Source organism: Ranitomeya imitator, chromosome 4 (assembly GCF_032444005.1).
Source record: "Ranitomeya imitator isolate aRanImi1 chromosome 4, aRanImi1.pri, whole genome shotgun sequence".
Classification (NCBI taxonomy): domain Eukaryota; kingdom Metazoa; phylum Chordata; class Amphibia; order Anura; family Dendrobatidae; genus Ranitomeya; species Ranitomeya imitator.
The window spans coordinates 303,526,610-303,544,299 of NC_091285.1; the positions used below are offsets into that span (position 1 = coordinate 303,526,610).

The 17,690-nt window shown below is 40.3% G+C and overlaps 1 protein-coding gene across 1 annotated transcript; it reads right to left on the reverse strand.

Annotated features, from left to right (window-relative positions):
- Nucleotides 1-9,569: 9,569 nt before the first annotated feature.
- GPR85 (G protein-coupled receptor 85) lies at nt 9,570-12,189 on the reverse strand. The gene has a single exon (XM_069764810.1). It carries the CDS (start codon nt 12,041-12,043, stop codon nt 10,931-10,933), a length of 1,113 nt encoding a protein of 370 aa, XP_069620911.1. The 5' UTR covers nt 12,044-12,189; the 3' UTR covers nt 9,570-10,930.
- Between the last annotated feature and the right edge of the window lie 5,501 nt (nt 12,190-17,690).

Below are 17,690 nucleotides of genomic sequence, written 5' to 3' on the forward strand. Positions count from 1 at the left end.
TTCTTTCTATTTGTCTTGCTGCGTCAGGATCAGGACAAAGTTCTGTTCACCCACACAAGCATATTGGTGAGCTGATTTAAATCCTTTTTAATTTAATTACAGTGTCTATTGCTAGCTGGAGAAAGAGTTAACAGGATTGGACATATTATCTTTATTTTAGCAGATGTGTCGGGAACATGATTTTGCGCTACTTACTGTTATATAGGTATGACAGGTTTCTCTCCTCCTCTTGTTAGTGCAGCTTTCCTCACAGACTGCACATCTCTCCTGTCCATAGAGTGGCTGCTGATGGAGAAGCATGTGACCTAACCTGTCCATCAGCCTTGTCCAATTGAAAATCTCACATGAATTTACTGCTCTTCTATTGGAGAAGACTGATGGACAGGCCAGGTCACAATCCTCCACGAGTGGCCATTTTATCCACTAAAGGGTTGTATAGACTGTGAGGAAATCTGTACTAACAAGAGCAGGATAAGAACTTGCCACAACTTTATAATTATTATTAATAATAATAATTTAGTGCCACAAAATCATGTGCTCAACACATCTGTTAAAATAAGGATAATGTGGCCAACCCCATTAATTCATTCTGCAGACAGGAATAGACAGTGTAATTCAGCGGCCTTAATTTTTAATTAAACCCAATTGCCCAACTTCAGGCAATTAAAAAAAAAATTGTCCCCAAACGTGCACAACCCCTTTAAGTGATCATGAGCAGCACTGACAATATATAATTCTTAAAATGAATCTGTCAGAAGAATCAACCTTCTGAAGCCCTCTATATGGGCACGTAGTTAGTAGAAAGATGAACAAAATGATACCCTGATATCTGCGATTTGATGTCTTATTCTAGAGAAATCCAAATTATTCTTCATATGTAAACGAGCTGTTAAGGTCTGTGATTCGAACAAAAATCTCCCTACGACTCTGCCTCCAGAGTCTCTTTTAAATAAAATGAGATCTTACCAGTGTGAGACATGCAATGACTGACAGTCTACTCTCATGAGCTCACATCACAGATGTGTGTGATTATAACTGAGTACAGCAAAATAGACGTCACTATGAGAAGACAGCTACAACTGTAGATATGTTTGTAATGAGGCAAAGCTTAGCTCTGATATTCTATTTTAATTACAATCACACACAGCTCCGCAGTGAGATCACAATAGAGCAGACTGCCAGTCATTACATGTTTCACACTGGTAACGCTCCATTTCATATAAAATAAGCTCTGGAGGCAAGTTCTCATGCAGATCTTTGTTTGGCCCAAAGATCTTAAACTCTCACATATAAGAAAAATGTGGATTTCTCTAGAATAAAACATTGGATCGCAGATATCATTTGTTAAAATTTTTATGACCTTCATGCCCATGTAGACTGCTTAAAAGGGTTGATCCTAATGCCAGATTCACTTAAACATATATCATCAGTACTAGGCCAGCTTGATGAGTGTCCAGTTAGCAATAAAAAAAATTGAAAAAGTAAAACAGTAAAAAGATATTAAAGAGACTTTAAATATTTATAGCAGGGGTGTCAAACTGCATTCCTCAAGGGCTGCAAACAGGTCATGTTTTCAGGATTTCCTTGTACTGCACAGGTGATAATTTAATCACCTAAACACATAAAGATTACAGCACCTTGTGCAAAGCTAAGGAAATCTTGAAAACATGCATGGTTTGTGGCCCTCGAGGAATGCAGTTTGACACCCCTGATTTATAGCATATCTTGTGAAACTTTTACGGAGAAACAAGACTTCAATGTAGCATATTAGAGTAGACAGACCACCTTTCCACTTGGCCTCCTATAAGACCTACCGTATATACTCGAGTATAAGCTGAGATTTTCAGCCCACTTTTTTGGGCTGAAAGTCCCCCTCTCGGCTTATACTCGAGACATACCCAGGGGTCGGCAGGGAAGGGGGAGCAGGGGCTATCTATTTATACTCACCTACTCCTGGCGCGGTCTCTGCAGGCCCCTGGCTTCCCCGGCGCCAGCAGCTTCTTCCTGTACTGAGCGGTCACATGGTACTGCTCATTACAGTAATGAATATGGATCCGACTCCACTCCCATAAAGGTGGAGCCCCATATTCATTAATGTAATGAGCTGTAACGGTGACCGCTCAGTACAGGATGAAGCTGCGGCGTCGGGGAAGCAGGGACTGCACAGCGCCAGGAGCAGGTGAGTATAATGGGGAGGGGGAGCGCTGCGCTGCGCGATATTCACCTGCTCCCTGTTCCTGGCGCCGCTCTGTCTTCAGCAGTGACGCTCAGGTCAGAGGGCGCGGTGACGCGGTGAAGCCCTCTGCTTCAACGTCAGTGCAGAAGACGCTGAAGATGGAGTGGCACCGGAACAAGGAGCAGGTGACTATTGAAAGTGCCGGGGGCCTGAGCGACGGAGAGGTGAGTATGTGATTTATTTTTTTTTATCGCAGCAACAGCAAATGGGGCAAGTCTGTATGGGGCCATAATGAACGTTTGTGCAGCACTGTATGGGGCCATAATGTTTGTGCAGCACTATATGGGGCAAGTGTTTGTATGGAGCATCTATGGGGCCATAACCTTTGTGCAGCACTATATGGGGCCATAATGTTTGTGGAGCATTATATGGGGCAAGTGTCTGTATGGGGCATCTTATATGGCCATAATCAAGGTTTGTGCAGCACTATATGGGGCAAATATCTTTATGGAGCATCTTATGGGGCCATAATCAGCATTTGTGCAGCATTATATTGGGCAAATGTGTCTATGGAGCATCTTATGGGGCCATTATTAACCTTTATGCAGGATTATATGGGGCATATTTTAATATGGAGCATCTTATGGGGCCCATCATAAACATTATGGAGCATTATATGGGGCTCCTGATTCAATATGGATATTCAAAAACACTTAACCTACTGATGTCTCAATTAATTTTACTTTTATTGGTATCTATTTTTACTTTTGACATTTGCCGGTAGCTGATGCATTTCCCACCCTAGGCTTATACTCGAGTCATTAAGTTTTCCCAGTTTTTTGTGGCAAAATTAGGGGGGTCGGCTTATACTCGGGTCGGCTTATACTCGAGTATATACGGTATCTGAGGCCACTATAGCCCACTAGACTTGTACAACTAGGATGGATATATCCCCATCCGCTGAATAGGCTATGGTCCCAGGGATGAACACTTATGGCACGTCATAATGGACACCTATAGTTCAGATAAGCCATTAATGTCTACAGTGGGCAATTACCTTTATGATAGAAGGAAGATAATATACTGTAGGTCAAAAGTTTATTTTTTCAAAGAGGTTTTCAGTTTCATCATCAACTTCTTTGAGATGGCCACCCCTTTCAAATGCCATTTTAAAAGCAATTTTGGGTGATTGTCTCAGAGTTGTTTCACTCATTCTACATTCATTTTTAGTCAAAATAAAATAAAATAATTAGTAATATTATTATCATTATTATTTTTTATTATTATAGCGCTATTTATTCCAATAAATATATATCTAACCAAAATATAAAGGGGATGTCCACTATTGGACAACCCTTTTGAATGTCCCCAATGTGCTGAAAAAAAAATAAAAAGATTAGACTTCCACTTTTGTGATGACTCTAACCCAATAGCCTTATTCATATATCGCTATAAAGACAGAACAGAACACGGGTAAATATTGTCTACACACCACGTTGCTATATAGGTATTTCTACTGAAACCATTTAGATGATCTGTATTTTACTACCTATGGGATTTTGACCTTTTTCTCCCATTCTATAACCCTTTACAGCATTATTCATACCTTTGATAAAGGAGTTGCTATATATTCCCATTGCTTGCATACCAAGGTAACTAGTATCTGCTACCTTTACCTAGCCCCCTTTTTTGTTTCTTCCCCCTTTTTTTCCTTTTTTTCTCTGCAGATTTCCCACCTTCAGATCTCTGGGTCTCTATTCTTATTGACGACTCTTATATTACCGATTTTACACTTCGGTGTTTTCTTGGTGCTTTATGGTAATTTGTTACTCCTGCATGGTTTGCAATCTCCCTAATGGATTTATGTTGCTTTATACCAGCATTTTGTATATATGTATATAATTTATGTATATTTACCCATGTTCTGTTCTGTCTTTTTAGCGATATATAAATAAGACTCGGGAGAGTCGAAACGTCATGTCACTACCTTGATCGCTTGTATACTTGCTCTCTGCTGCCATGTTTAATAAAATTGACCCTGATTTTTGCATACTTGACATAAACAATGGTATGAGATCGTGGGGGACACAGGATCAGAGAGGTAGACATGCTTTTTTTAATTTATTCAACACCTTCAGGACATTTATAAAGGCTTGTTCTGTAATGTTCAGTTGCTTTAGGCTGGAAAGAAAGTCTAAACTTTACTTACAAAAAATAATAAAATACAGTATTTTCAGTTGATATTTCATCTTTGAAGCTGGAGGTTTTCAAATGCACAGTTCAATTTATTCCAAATAGGCTACATGTTTATTCAGAAAACAACCGGATCTGTCAGATAGTGAGCATAAATAAAAATGTATACCGTATGTAGGTCAGCCAGCTGTTTTACACAGGTAAAGATCTAATTAGTGTTTGCAGGGCTGGGTATGGGTTTGGTGTTGACATAGATTTTTCTGGCTTTGACTTGTACTGTGAAGCTCCAATGATTGGCTTTATCGGCTACATTTGTATTAATAATAGCATGAATATCAACCTTGATCAGAAGAACCAGAGTAATGGACCTGATCATAAGAGATTTTTTTTTAGAACTCCCACACATACAGTACATACTGAGAATTGTACATGCAGCGAATGCTGTATTGTGTAGGTAGTCTGTATGAAAAATCAACCATACTGCCCAAGAGAATAAAAATCCATGGTGTTTTGCAAAGCAATGAGGCTAAAAGTGTTTATATGCATGAAGAGACACATAACATGAGAATTGCTCGGAATATGCTTAATGTTTTCTTGGATATGTATGGAATAGAGAGACAGATTAATGACTTACTTAACACGAAAGCTTCCTTTCCTAAAAAGAGATGGCGTGAAGTGTTCATGTATATATTTGAGACTCATCAACGGAGCCCTTAGTCCTTACCAGCCAATATTTCTAAGACTTTATTCACACATTAGTCATTTATATCATTATATCAATGGCAAAACCAGGAGTGTCTCCAAAACACAAAACAGATGTCAATCTTTCCATTATAGTTCTCTGTAAGTTCACACCCGGTTTTGGTATCCAAACACTGATGCAAAATACTGACCAATTACTGATATGTGAATAAGCCCTTATAGTAATAATAGTTGTGATGATATCTATATATTTTTTTGTAATTGATTAATTTATTTAAAAGAGAACTGTCAACTTAATTTTGTTAAGGAATCCAGTGGTATTAGTGTATAGATATTAAGGCAACAAAAGTGAGAGCGGTGGCTCAATGGTTAGAAATGCAGCCTTGCAGCACTGGGGTCCTGGGTTCAAATCCCACCAAGGACAACATCTGTAGGGAGCTTGTATGTTCTCCCCGTGTTTTTGTGGATTTCCTCCCACATTCCAAAGACATAATGAGAAGGAATTTAGATTGTGAGCCCCATTGGGGACAGCGATGAGAATATCTGTATAGCGCTGTGGAATAATTTAGCGCTATATGAGCAAAGCATAATAAATAACAGCAAATGTTCCTGCATAGAGAAATCAAGCTATGAAGCCACACACTGGCAATAGAAGTGCCAACATCAGAGCACAGATGCCGCTCATGAGGTGAGTATAGATTGTATTTATTTTCTATCCTGCCCTGAATGGATTAAGCTGGGGTTGTCCAGCAGCCAATAACCTTTAAGCTGCCTAGATGCCTGACATATTGGCGGGAGGAGGTGTCAATCACAGAGAGGACAATGGTGACGGGTTGGAGTAATGAGAAAGATGCAGGTATCATTTTTATTGTTGTTCTAGGATGAGTACATCCATACGACTTTTTTCCTTAGTTAAATTGCGTGGCAGGGTCTTTTTAAACTCCTTATTTCATTATATTTCTTTATCTGAATTTTTATTTTGCCATAGCCAGCAATGTAATTCATTATTTGAATAAAATAGGAAATTCCACCTTAAAAGGAATCTGTAAGATCAACCTCCAAACCACAAATATGGGCATACAGGTTTTTGAAAAATACTGTAAATTCATTTTCGCATTTATATCTTCTTTTTGGTGATGCATTTCTAAGTAATTAGTGTTTTTATTAATATGCAAATCAGGTGCTGAGTACTCTACATGGAACACAGCACTAAACGAGCCTCTAAGGGGGTTTCCCTGCCTAGCGCCAGCCTGTTTGGCTTCATTGATAGGTCTCTGTCTCTGTGATGTCAGATGCCAGGCAAGGAAATCAGTGATCAATTAAGCTAAAGAGGCTGGTTCTGTGGGGGGAAACAACCTTGGAAGTCAGTGGCTAGTTAAGTGCTCTGTCACACCCAGATCGCTTAACACTTCATTGTATATGGCTAAAAATGCAGCAAAAGATAGACAACATAAAGGTTTTGATGGATATATATTTCAAAGACCTGAATTCACCATGTATGCAGTTGGGAGCAGTCAAATTTACTGACAGATTCCCTTTAAAGTTGTGTGTTAAGCTTGACTATAATGTATAAAACATATTCCCATGTTTCCACTCATGCTTTCTTAAAATATATGAATTATTAATAGGTTACTGAAAGAACATATTACTGACATATTTAATAGTTTATATTTGACTTACACCTAAGTGGTCTTTTTGGACAAGAAAACATTGGTCTGTTAACCTTGTTAGTGCAAATATATAAATATCCTCCCTCACGTAATCTCCGATCCTCCCAAGACCTCCTTCTCTCCTCCACACTTATTCGTTTCTCACACAACCGCCTCCAAGATTTCTCCCGAATATCCCCCATTGTCTGGCATTCCATGCCTCAACACGTCCGACTATCCACCACCCTCGGATCCTTCAGACGGAACCTGAAAACCCATCTCTTCAAGAAAGCCTACAGCCTGCAATAACCATTCTGCTGCCTCGCCATCGCCAGAGCCTCGCCATCGCCAGAGCCGCTGCCTCTCCATCGCCAGAGCCGCCGCCTCGCCCCTACCTTCTGCCTCTTCCCAAATATCCCATAGAATGTAAGTCCGCAAGGACAGGGTCCTCTCCCCTCTGTACTAGTCTGTCACTGTAAACTTGTTTACTGTAAACGATATCTATAACTCTGTATGTAACCCCTTTCTCGTGTACAGCACCATGGAATTAATGGTGCTATATAAAAAAAATAATAATAATAATAATCTCAGCTCTACTCAGTGTGACCGGTTGTAACACGGTTGCTTTAATTTTTGGGCCTCAATGAGTGAAAAACTTGTAAGAAGACCCTTGTGCTATTTATTGTGTAACCCTGGTGTTGTTTTCCTCCATTACTAGGGCCTGGTACAACTACTAGCTTTCTTTTGTCCTAGCAATAACATATGTTCTTGATTTGCAAATATAATTGAATAAAACATACTAACGCAGTTTGGTTAGGTATACTGCTCCATCGGCATGATTTCAGCGCTGGTCCGTGGGTCCAGGAAGCTCAATTGTAGCATTTTATCCAACACTGGCTCCATTGGAAGATATCTCTTCCTCTGTATGGCAGTGATGCGATGACAGGACCTGTCAGTCCATATCATATAAAAGGGGGCTGGATTAGCTATTGAACTGAATTGACACAGAGTAGGAGAGAATGCTTTCCCTAATGTCGGAACTAATGCAGAGGGGGAATTTTATTGACCTCAGGACAGGTACTAAAATCCTGACAACATAATAGGGTTTATAATAGAACTACCAAAGTATGGCTTCTTAAAATGTTTTTGCAAATGAACTAAATTATAATTTACTCCTTTAGCCCAGGAAAAACCTTGAATTATGAAAGTATGGGTCTATTCCTTGAGCGTAACAATATTGTTATCTTATGGTTATTAGGTTCTTTAGAAGGGCGCAGATGTGGGGATTTATTCTGATGGAATATAGGCTGAAATGGATGAACAAATGTCTTTTTTTGGACTTGCTATGTTACTATTGATACCTTGAGTGAATAAATCAATGAAAAAGTGCTTGAAACCACAAGTAAATATTACATACATTTTGCTTATTTTATTAGTTACATTTTATAGTTTAGAGATTGATAGGAGAGAATAACCTCCTCTGAAATTAAACATAGGACAGTCACATTTTGCCAATAATATACTTCTTACCCCTTAATTTGGACTTTTTAAACATCAAAAAATATTTTAAAAACTAGCACATTGTAATTGCTAAAAAAATTTGAAAAAAATATGAATTTATATATAAAATCTTCGCTGTGATAAACTTTTTTGGTGCTCACTGCTCACACTCTGTGGCAAGTTCATTTTTTGGCAAGTGACAGCTCTATTTATAACACTTTTAGGCTACGTTCACATTAGCGTTGCGTCGGGCGCAGCTGCGGCGATGCGTGCGTCATGCGCCCCTATATTTAACATGGGGGGCGCATGGACATGCGTTGCACTTGCGTTTTGTGACGCATGCGTCAGGGCGCAGAGGACGCTGCATGATGCAGTTCTTTCTGCGCCAAAAACCATGCAAAAGTGGACGCATGCGTCACAAAACGCTGCGTTGTGCATGCGTTTACATTTTCGTTGTGCATTGCGTCGCCAACGCTGCACCGCACAACGCAAATGTGAACGTAGCCTTAGATGATTTACCGTATATCACCGAATTACTTGGACACTTATGAAGCTTTGTTCCAAAAACATGTATCTCCTTATTCTAATGATCTAACCCCAAAAAAGGTGTCTGCAGTTTCTCGGAATTTATTTTAATGCATGTCAGTTTACATGGTTGCTTGTCTGGAATACAATTCTGCAGATAATGTGAGGACTGCAGACGACATTTAACAAGAGCTACGGTTTTTATGGATCTTACCACAATTATTGTACTCAAGGGGGAGATTATAATGGAGTTGCCTAAGTAATCATTACTACAGCTCCAGAAAGTTATGGTATTAATACAGCGCATAAAGTGAATTATGGTAAACAAAATAAATAATATAATAAATCAAGTATAAGAGACAAACAAAACCTGAGATGCATATGAAAAACGCCATGGATATCATCACATCAAGCAAATTTAAAACATTCAATTAATTAACTCTATCTCATATCTATCTCCTGTATTTACAGTGTATTAATAAAGTACAAGAATTTTTGACATGTGCAATTGGAAAAAAAGAATATTAAAAGCAAAAAGTCAATACTGTTATTTATCTTAAATCACAATTTCTCCTAATTTAAGGCATAACTGTAAAACTGCTTGAATTGGAAACCACCATCAGCTGAGAAAGATCTATTGGTCAATATACAGCAAAATGACTCTAAATGGTAAATATACCCATAGGCAGTGTCCATCAATCATACACTTATAGATTATGAAAAGAATGATAACTAAAGAAATGGAAAATCTATAATATCACACTCTCGCTAGTTCATTCCAGACCATTAAATAAAATAGGAAAAAAATAAGGTTAGTTGCCGAGCTGGAAAAATGTAAAATTTTATTCCAGAAAAAAATTAACAAGCTACACAAGAAAAGTTTGGCAAATGCAACTTTATATTTAAATTTCACACACATCTGTATCTTAAAGAATGAAAGACTCACAGACTATAATGTTATTCTAAAATACTAAAAAGAATATGTTTTATACAAGAAGGAAAAGAAAATGAAATAATTTAAACAACCAATACATCAAAATGTGCAGAAAGTATAAACAAGACTGTGCCTTCAGTAGAATAAATGCTTCCCAAACGCTGCAAAATATAATACTAAGGCTCCAGTCTCTCCAAGACAGCTCACCAAATATAAACATACTTCACTGCCTCTGTTTCTTAGGGTGAACCAGAATGGGTGGCACATCCGGGAGGCTGACCTCACCCAGGTGATGTGCATACTCATTTGGGGAACAATAGGAGCCTAAAAAACAGGTGGTTCAAGTGTTGTTTCATGCACTCCCAAATGACTGACCAGGCTTACTGATTCCATTGGTTGAATTCAAGGTTAAAGAAAATGGAAGCTAGTAGATAACCCTTTAAGGCAACATGTATTTATTCTGTATTTATTACGAGTGCTCCATATGTAGATCCTTTAATAATGCAATTTGGATGGTACGTTGCCAAACTGATTGATACCTAGGTTTTCTCTTAAACAAGGCTTAACTCAGTATTTGCCAAATAAAAACAAGAAAAAAAAAACACAGAATACATTTCACCGTTAAAGAAAACCTCCTTTTTTATAGAAAGAATAGTTGAAAAAGTAGAATATGATTTTAACCAAAAATACTGCTTTGGAATGCTCCCCAAGACTGACTTACAAGGTAACGAAATCTCTCAGTAAGATAATCCAGTAATGCATGGCACATCCTTTATCAGTTACAGTACTTTTAATTCCCATCTGTCAATCTTTGCAAAAGAAACCCCAAACTGTATTAAATATTCAAAGAGTCTTCAAACTCTTAAAATCATGTTTATTAACACATTTACCTCAATTCAATTTATTAAGATGTCCAATGCTAACCTTTCTGGATGTTCTTGTTAATATGTGGTGATATACACAGCATTCAGCAGTGGTTCCTAGCACCTGTCATTTGCAAGATTGAACCTCCAGCCACAGAAACACAAAGGGATCTGTGGTTGAGTCCTTTGTTTCCAATTACAAACCTTCCCTGGTGGCCAGCAGGAACACTTTAGGAGAAAATAGGATTACAGGTGCGCTATTGCAAAGTGTGCACAATGCTGCTGATGCTCCATTCTTGATCTTCTTCTCAAGACATGGCTACAGGCCACAATTGCTTAGCAGAGAAGGGTAGTGTTTCACAAGGCTAAAGATTTTGCAGATGCTCCCTCATATAACACAGTAAGGTTCCCTTGGTAACCTGGATTTTCTGCAGTAAAGAAGGGTTGTGCTGAAACAGCGCCTCAGCTCCCTGTTTGAGAAAATGCAGACAAAAGGATTGATTCCAGCTTGGGCGAAACTCATCCACACAGCTGCTGTTAGAAATCCTCCCGGTACAACAGGACCTCTGGCAAAAACTCTCCAGTAACAAGCTACCAGATAGGGCCCCCACAAGGTCAGGAAAAGGAATGTCATAATATAGAACATTCTACTGATTCTTTTTTCCATTTTGAATTCATCTAAAACCAGTAGCCTTCTCCTGCCTGTGGTGTTTGCATTTTGCCTTATTCCAAGTAAGGTTGGTGGTGTGGGACCCCTTCCAAAGCCTGCCAGCCAGTTAGCTGCTGCTTGACCGCTGGCTCCAGGACCATGAAAAGTCCAATTCTGGCTTACTGCTGCTACAAACTGGACTGGCTTCATTTTCCTTCGGTCGTGAACAAAAAATATCAGCTTGAGGTAGACAAGCTGTGTGGCTAGAAGAATGAGAGCAAGGAGTAACATAAATCCCAAGGAGTCGTTGGCCCTGAAGGAACGATGTTGAAACGTGCATTGATCTTCCTCTCTAATAAAGGAGTAGGTGCCAACATCGAGGACTGGTGGGAAGGCCATAGCTACAGATAAGGTCCACACCATGCAAATGACTGCCAAGCAAGTCCAAAAAGTCAACCTTTTTGTATAAAACCGATGGTGGGCTATAGCTAAGTATCTGGTAACACTTATACAGAATAACATGAATGCGGTGTGAAAACAGGACAAGACCCCAAGAAAAGCAATCACTTTGCAAGTAAGATTCCCATAAGTCCATGTAGAGCCATTCTTCACGGAGGTGAACACAAATGGAAAACAAATAGCAGATCTCAGGATATCTGAGCAGCACAGATCCAACAGGAAGTAGTAAGGAGCTCTGTGTAAGGTCTTATCTTTGACAAGCAAAATTGAGATAAGAAGGTTACCCACCACACTTACTCCTATTATAAAGCCCAATGATGTTAGCTTTAAAAACGCTGTTAAAGGAGACACATTTTGCAGAATGTTGTCAGCTGCATGGCTATCGTTCGCCATAGATGGAGGATATATATTATTGCTTCAGTCAAGTCTCATGGTCTATATACAAGGGCAAGCACAAGATAGATCCATACATTTTACTGCAAATGTAATCCACAAAAGCAACTGAGTTGGTGTCTAGGCACACATTCTGCTCTTTCTTTCTTCTGATGTGTCATGCTGTCAAGAGATCTGGAAAAAAAAAAATAAGCTATCAGTTTTTAAGCTAGCAAGTCATGATGTGAGAAGGTGCTAACCTAGAATGCTAATATATGGAGACCTGAAAAGTTACACTACTATCATTTGTTTATAAGCCTTGGCTGAATCCAGCTTCTACCATAGGGAACGATGAAGTATAATACATTGTTACTAAAAAGGAATGTTTAGACACTGATATATATATATATATATATACCACATACCTATAGATAAATACATAGCCATATATCCATATACATATGCAGAGAGATAGATATCTATATATATTCCATCTATCATATAGATAAGATCTACTGTATAGTAAGGATCACACCCATACAAATCATGCAGGATGGTTTATAGCCCATGCATCAATCCCCTGCTGTCTATATTACCAGCCTGTGGGCAATATGCAGGAATGCCAATTTCTTCCCCAAACTGTTGGAAATCTCAGGGATCTCTCCAGTCCAGGGTACAGGGGAGCTATACACCCCACATCTGAGCGGCTGGAGGATCTCCTTCCATTCTAGCCAGCCATTTCACTACACTGTATGATGCTACATGCCCAGAATAGAGAATCCATGGGCAGAGTGGCTGATGTGAAGCAGATAGTGGAGGAAGAGGTGGCTCCATTATTTATAGGAATCATTGCAACTGTAACTATGCTACTTTCTAGTCTCAGATGGAAAATCTGCAGCTTTCTCCTGCATGAAGGGGCTTTTCTTCTGGGTATAAACGCTGATCATGCTGTATGTATGTATATATATAATCACACACACATATATATATATATATACAGTACATGTTGATGGCACTGTCTGATCTGGGCTTGCTCATGGATGAATGTGCTGTATGGCCATAGAAATCGTCCCTTTGTTAGGCTTTTCCATTATCACAGGAATGCAGCTCTCTTCCCCAGGGTCTGCTCCAGTCTCAGCCATGTAATATGCACAGTATGACAGCTGGATCGCCCCAGTGTGCCCCTATTATGCCATAGCTTAGTAAAAGCCCAGGCTCTGTCTATATGGAACAGCGATCACCCATTTGGCTGCATAGAACGACACACACGTCCCCATCCGTAAGTGATAGCAGAGGGTCCTACCTGTTGGCGCTATATATCCTGACCAGAGTATATTTTTTCCGCCGGAGCTTCTTCTTTATATAAAATGCTGATTTTTTTTCCCTTAGATACCTTGCCTGGGAATATAGTCAGTGGCTCGGACGGCGCATGCGCTGTGAGGCTCCTTGAGCTGCTCGCTTCATCCTCCCCTGTCGCAGCCGCACAGTCTCTCCCAGCAACAGCAGCAGTAGCAGCAGTAGCCCACTGCTGTCTGAATGAGGGCACGTCAGGCTGGCAGCTCCTAATGCCTACCTGCTGCAGCTCCCACTCTCAGCAGCACATGGACACCTTGCCTAGCCCTCCAGTTATGGTGGGAGCTGGGCTGACTAGGTCCTGTCAGGATGTGGGAGCCATATGCAGCAGACCTGTGCGCCAGTGACTTTCCATGGAGGGCGCATTCCCCTCACACTTCCCACCACAGCCAGCCTGCTCTATATAAAATAAAGGCAGCCATATTCGTCAAATGTCACATTATTGATTTGTTATATAAAAATCCGGAGTGGAAACACCCAGAGTGATGCATTGTGTGTTTTTTTTCCCTTCTGTGGAGTTGAGTGGGAGGAGAATGATGAGCACATTGTTACTGGGAAGAACATGGAAACGTTTGCATGCATCACCTCAGGAAGGGTGGGAGCATGGCGGGCAGCACACGATGACTGTGGCTCACTACACTGGAGCACTTCTGTCAGATGGCCGGCTTTCTGGTTGCCTTGTAGGGTCCTTTTCTCTTTTTCCTCACAAATTTGGTGCTTTGCCGGCCATTGCCTGCTCAGTGACAAGTGTGCTTTACCAGCAGAGGACGCTGCTCCTGATAGGAGATAATAGAAGCTAATGGTTAAGGAGGAGTCCTGCTCAAAATGGGTCTACAGATTAGTCAGTCAAAAGTTAGGGTGATGGCCGAAGTCGCAGGGCGGCATTTCCTCACAGAGATATTACCATTTTTCTGTATTCTTGCAGCTGACATCGCACAAGTAGGATCGAGAAGCTGTCACCTTGGAAAACGCTCTGTCCCTGCAGATATAGGGTTAATCGGCAGCCAAGTTAGCCTTGCCATGCTGCCCGTCACCTACTAAGTGTGGCTTCTGGAAGACCTAAGTTTATTTTCTCACAGAAACCGTGCTTTTACTAAGATTGCCAGGCAGCATTGTAAGGCTCTGTTCGCACGTTGCGTTTTTTATTTTTCAGAAATCTCACGCACGCTTGTTTTTTTTTTTCTTTGACTAAATTGGAAAATCTCTATGCGTTTTTGAAAACAGCAGCATGTCGCTTCTTTCATCGTTTTTACTTTTTTTTTCACTCATAGACAGCAATGAACAGGTGCAAAAAAGCAGCAGAATCAGTTTTTGCAGCATTTTTAATGAAAAAGGGGCAGGTACAGCAGCATGTGAAATTTTATTTATTTTTGTGGTTTTCCCAAGTTTAAACCAAAACGTCTTGGTGTCATCACATGATCGTGGATGTTAGTATTAGCACAGTAATTAATTTAGTAAACAAAGCCTGGCCAACTGAATGCCCTACTAATGTGCAAAAGTAAGCAATGCCTACCAACTCAATGTCTGACCAATGTGTGAAGGTGGACAGTGCCTACCCTTCAGATCGGAGCACCCGCAACGTAATCATGAGGGTCCGCTATGGCAACCCAACTCTGTCATGACGACTGCCGCTTCGAGCTAGAGTGGCCTGTTTAGTCCATGCTAGCAGCATGATCTGAGAGGCTCCTGTCAGTGCAGCACTGACAGGTATAATGCATTGCAATGCTAGTGCATTGCACTGCATTATACCAGGGATCAGAGCGAAAAAAAAACTGCAGAGTGAAAAAAGTTCCCATAGAGGGACTAAGTACAAAAGTAAAAACATTTAAAAAAAAAAAAATAACAAAAAATATATATACAAAAATATTATATCAATAAATATGCATATTTATATAAATAAAAAGTACACAATTTGTATTACTGCATCCAGAACGACCCGATCTATAAGACTGTCATACTATTTAACCCAGTCAGTGAACCCGGTAAAAAAATAAATTAAAAATTTGCAAAAAAACCATGCTTTTTCATCATACTGAAAAAAAGAGTTGAATAAAACGCGATCAAAAAGTCAAATGTAAATGAATATGGTATAGCTAAAAACGTCATCTTGTCCTGCAAAAAACAAGCCACGATACAGCTCGGTCAGCGGAGAAATAAAAAAGTTATAGCTCTCAGAATAGAACAATGCAAAAACAATTCTTTTTATAAAATAGTTTTTATTGTGTAAAATCGCCAATAGATTAAAAATTACATAACTTTGGTATCGCTATCAGGGATGCCACCAGGAATTTTAGGGTCCTTTGAGACTTTGCCCAGCCTCCACCCATCAAACCCTCCATAGTCCCTACACCCTCTCTTGGAGAAGCTCCACTTCTGCCACAAATACTCGCCAATCACACATTAAAGGGAACCTGTCAGAAGATTTTGCCGCTATAAGATGCGGCCACTGCCTTTCAGGGCTTATCTACAGCATTCCATAATGCTGTAGATAAGCCCCCCATCCAACCTGCAAGTGAAGAAAAGTAAGTTATATTATACTCACCTGTAGGGCGGTCTGGTCCGATTGGGTGTCACAGGTCCGAGTCCGGCGCCTCCCATCTTCTTGCGACGCCGTCCTCCTGCTTCTTCATCGCTCCCCAGCATTGGCGCTCCTGTGCAGACGTACTTCTCTGCCCTGGTGAGGACAGAGTAAAGTACTGCAGTGCACAGGTGATGGGAAAGGTCAGAGAGGCCAAGCACCTGCGCACTGCAGGAATCTGCTCTTCCCTCAACAGAGCAGAGAAGTACACCTGCGCAGGAGCGTCCATGCCGGGGAGCAATGAAGAAGCAGGAAGGCGTCGTCGCAAGAAGATGGGAGGCGCTGGACCCGGACCTGTGACACCCATTTGACCAGACTGCCCCACCGGGTGACTATAATATAACTTATTTTTCTTCACTTGCAGGTCGGAGGCTTATCTACAGCATTATAGAATGCTGTACATAAGCCCTGAAAGGCAGTGGCCAAATCTTATAGTGGCAAAATCTGCTGAAGGGTTCCCTTTAACAGTTCTCATCGAACACAATATCACATACATAGCCATCAGCTTATGTTTCAGCCAAAAGATTTTTTAAGCCTGCCAACACAACAAGATAGAAACTTTGGGCAGGGTCCTACTCTAACCTATTAAACATTTCTTAAAATATCCAATACTATTTTTAGGTATATTTTTCTTTATTTTTCTTTAAGGGAATGTGTTACATACATTTTTAAAATGACCTTAATACCACATACAAGGGACAAATACTGTGACACCATGGCCAACCACATATTGCCACCACATGACTGAATAATATGTACAAGGGAGAAAAAACATTATACCATAACCAGACCACATGTTACCACCACATAGTGACCAAATAATACCCTATACAAAGAACAAATACCACCACACAGTGATCAGACCACATATTACCACGGCATAGTAACCAAATAATACCAGACAAAAGGAACAAATACTGCCACATCATGACAAGATGACATATTACCACCACATAGTGACTGAATACTACATTGCTGATCATTAATACAAATTTACAATACTAATATTACCATAAGTGCCATTATACAGAGGAGCTCTGCATATAGTATACACTGTATATTGTAAGTGTACAAGTAACACTGACTCACCGATGATGTCTTTAGTTGACGTCCTTCATCTTCGCTTTTCTTCCATCACAGACTGCCATCACTTCTTCCAGCCAAGCAGGGCCGGCATTTGGCACAGGCAGACCAGGCAGATGCCTGGGGTCCCCACCTACAAGGGGGCCCCCTGCATCTGCAACCCTGTATGAAGTGCCCAGAGGGTTTTCAGCAGTGAATAATGCTGTGCATTGTTCTGTAGTCCCAGAGTGTGTCTCCCAAACCCCCCTTGAGACCCCCTCAGTGCAGTGATTTACTCATGTGGTCCTGGAGCTCTGTGCTGATTGCTGTAGGATCAGGTTTCACAGTCACATACAGCAGGGAATAGCATAGGCTCTGACCAGTCACTAAATCATTGCTTGTAATCTGACAGGGCGACCTCCTGTCACTACTGCCTGGATGACACAAGGCAGGAATATTGTCTGCTGAATCAGGGTATTTATTATATAGAAATAAATAAATTCCCACGTGAAATAATAAGGGTAAACTATACACATATAGTACAGGTGTGCATAGGAATCAGCGTTTTTGGTGCATTTTTTTGCAGCCAAAGCCTGCTATCTTGGCAGTAAAAACACTGCTTTCAAAGCACCTTTTATTTAGGGTACATGCAGAGTATCCGGAAATGGCAACCTC

What these genes read in the sequence shown, in the direction of transcription:
- GPR85 (XM_069764810.1), bottom strand. Translation starts at nt 12,043, where the DNA reads ATGGCGAACGATAGCCATGCAGCTGACAACATTCTGCAAAATGTGTCT.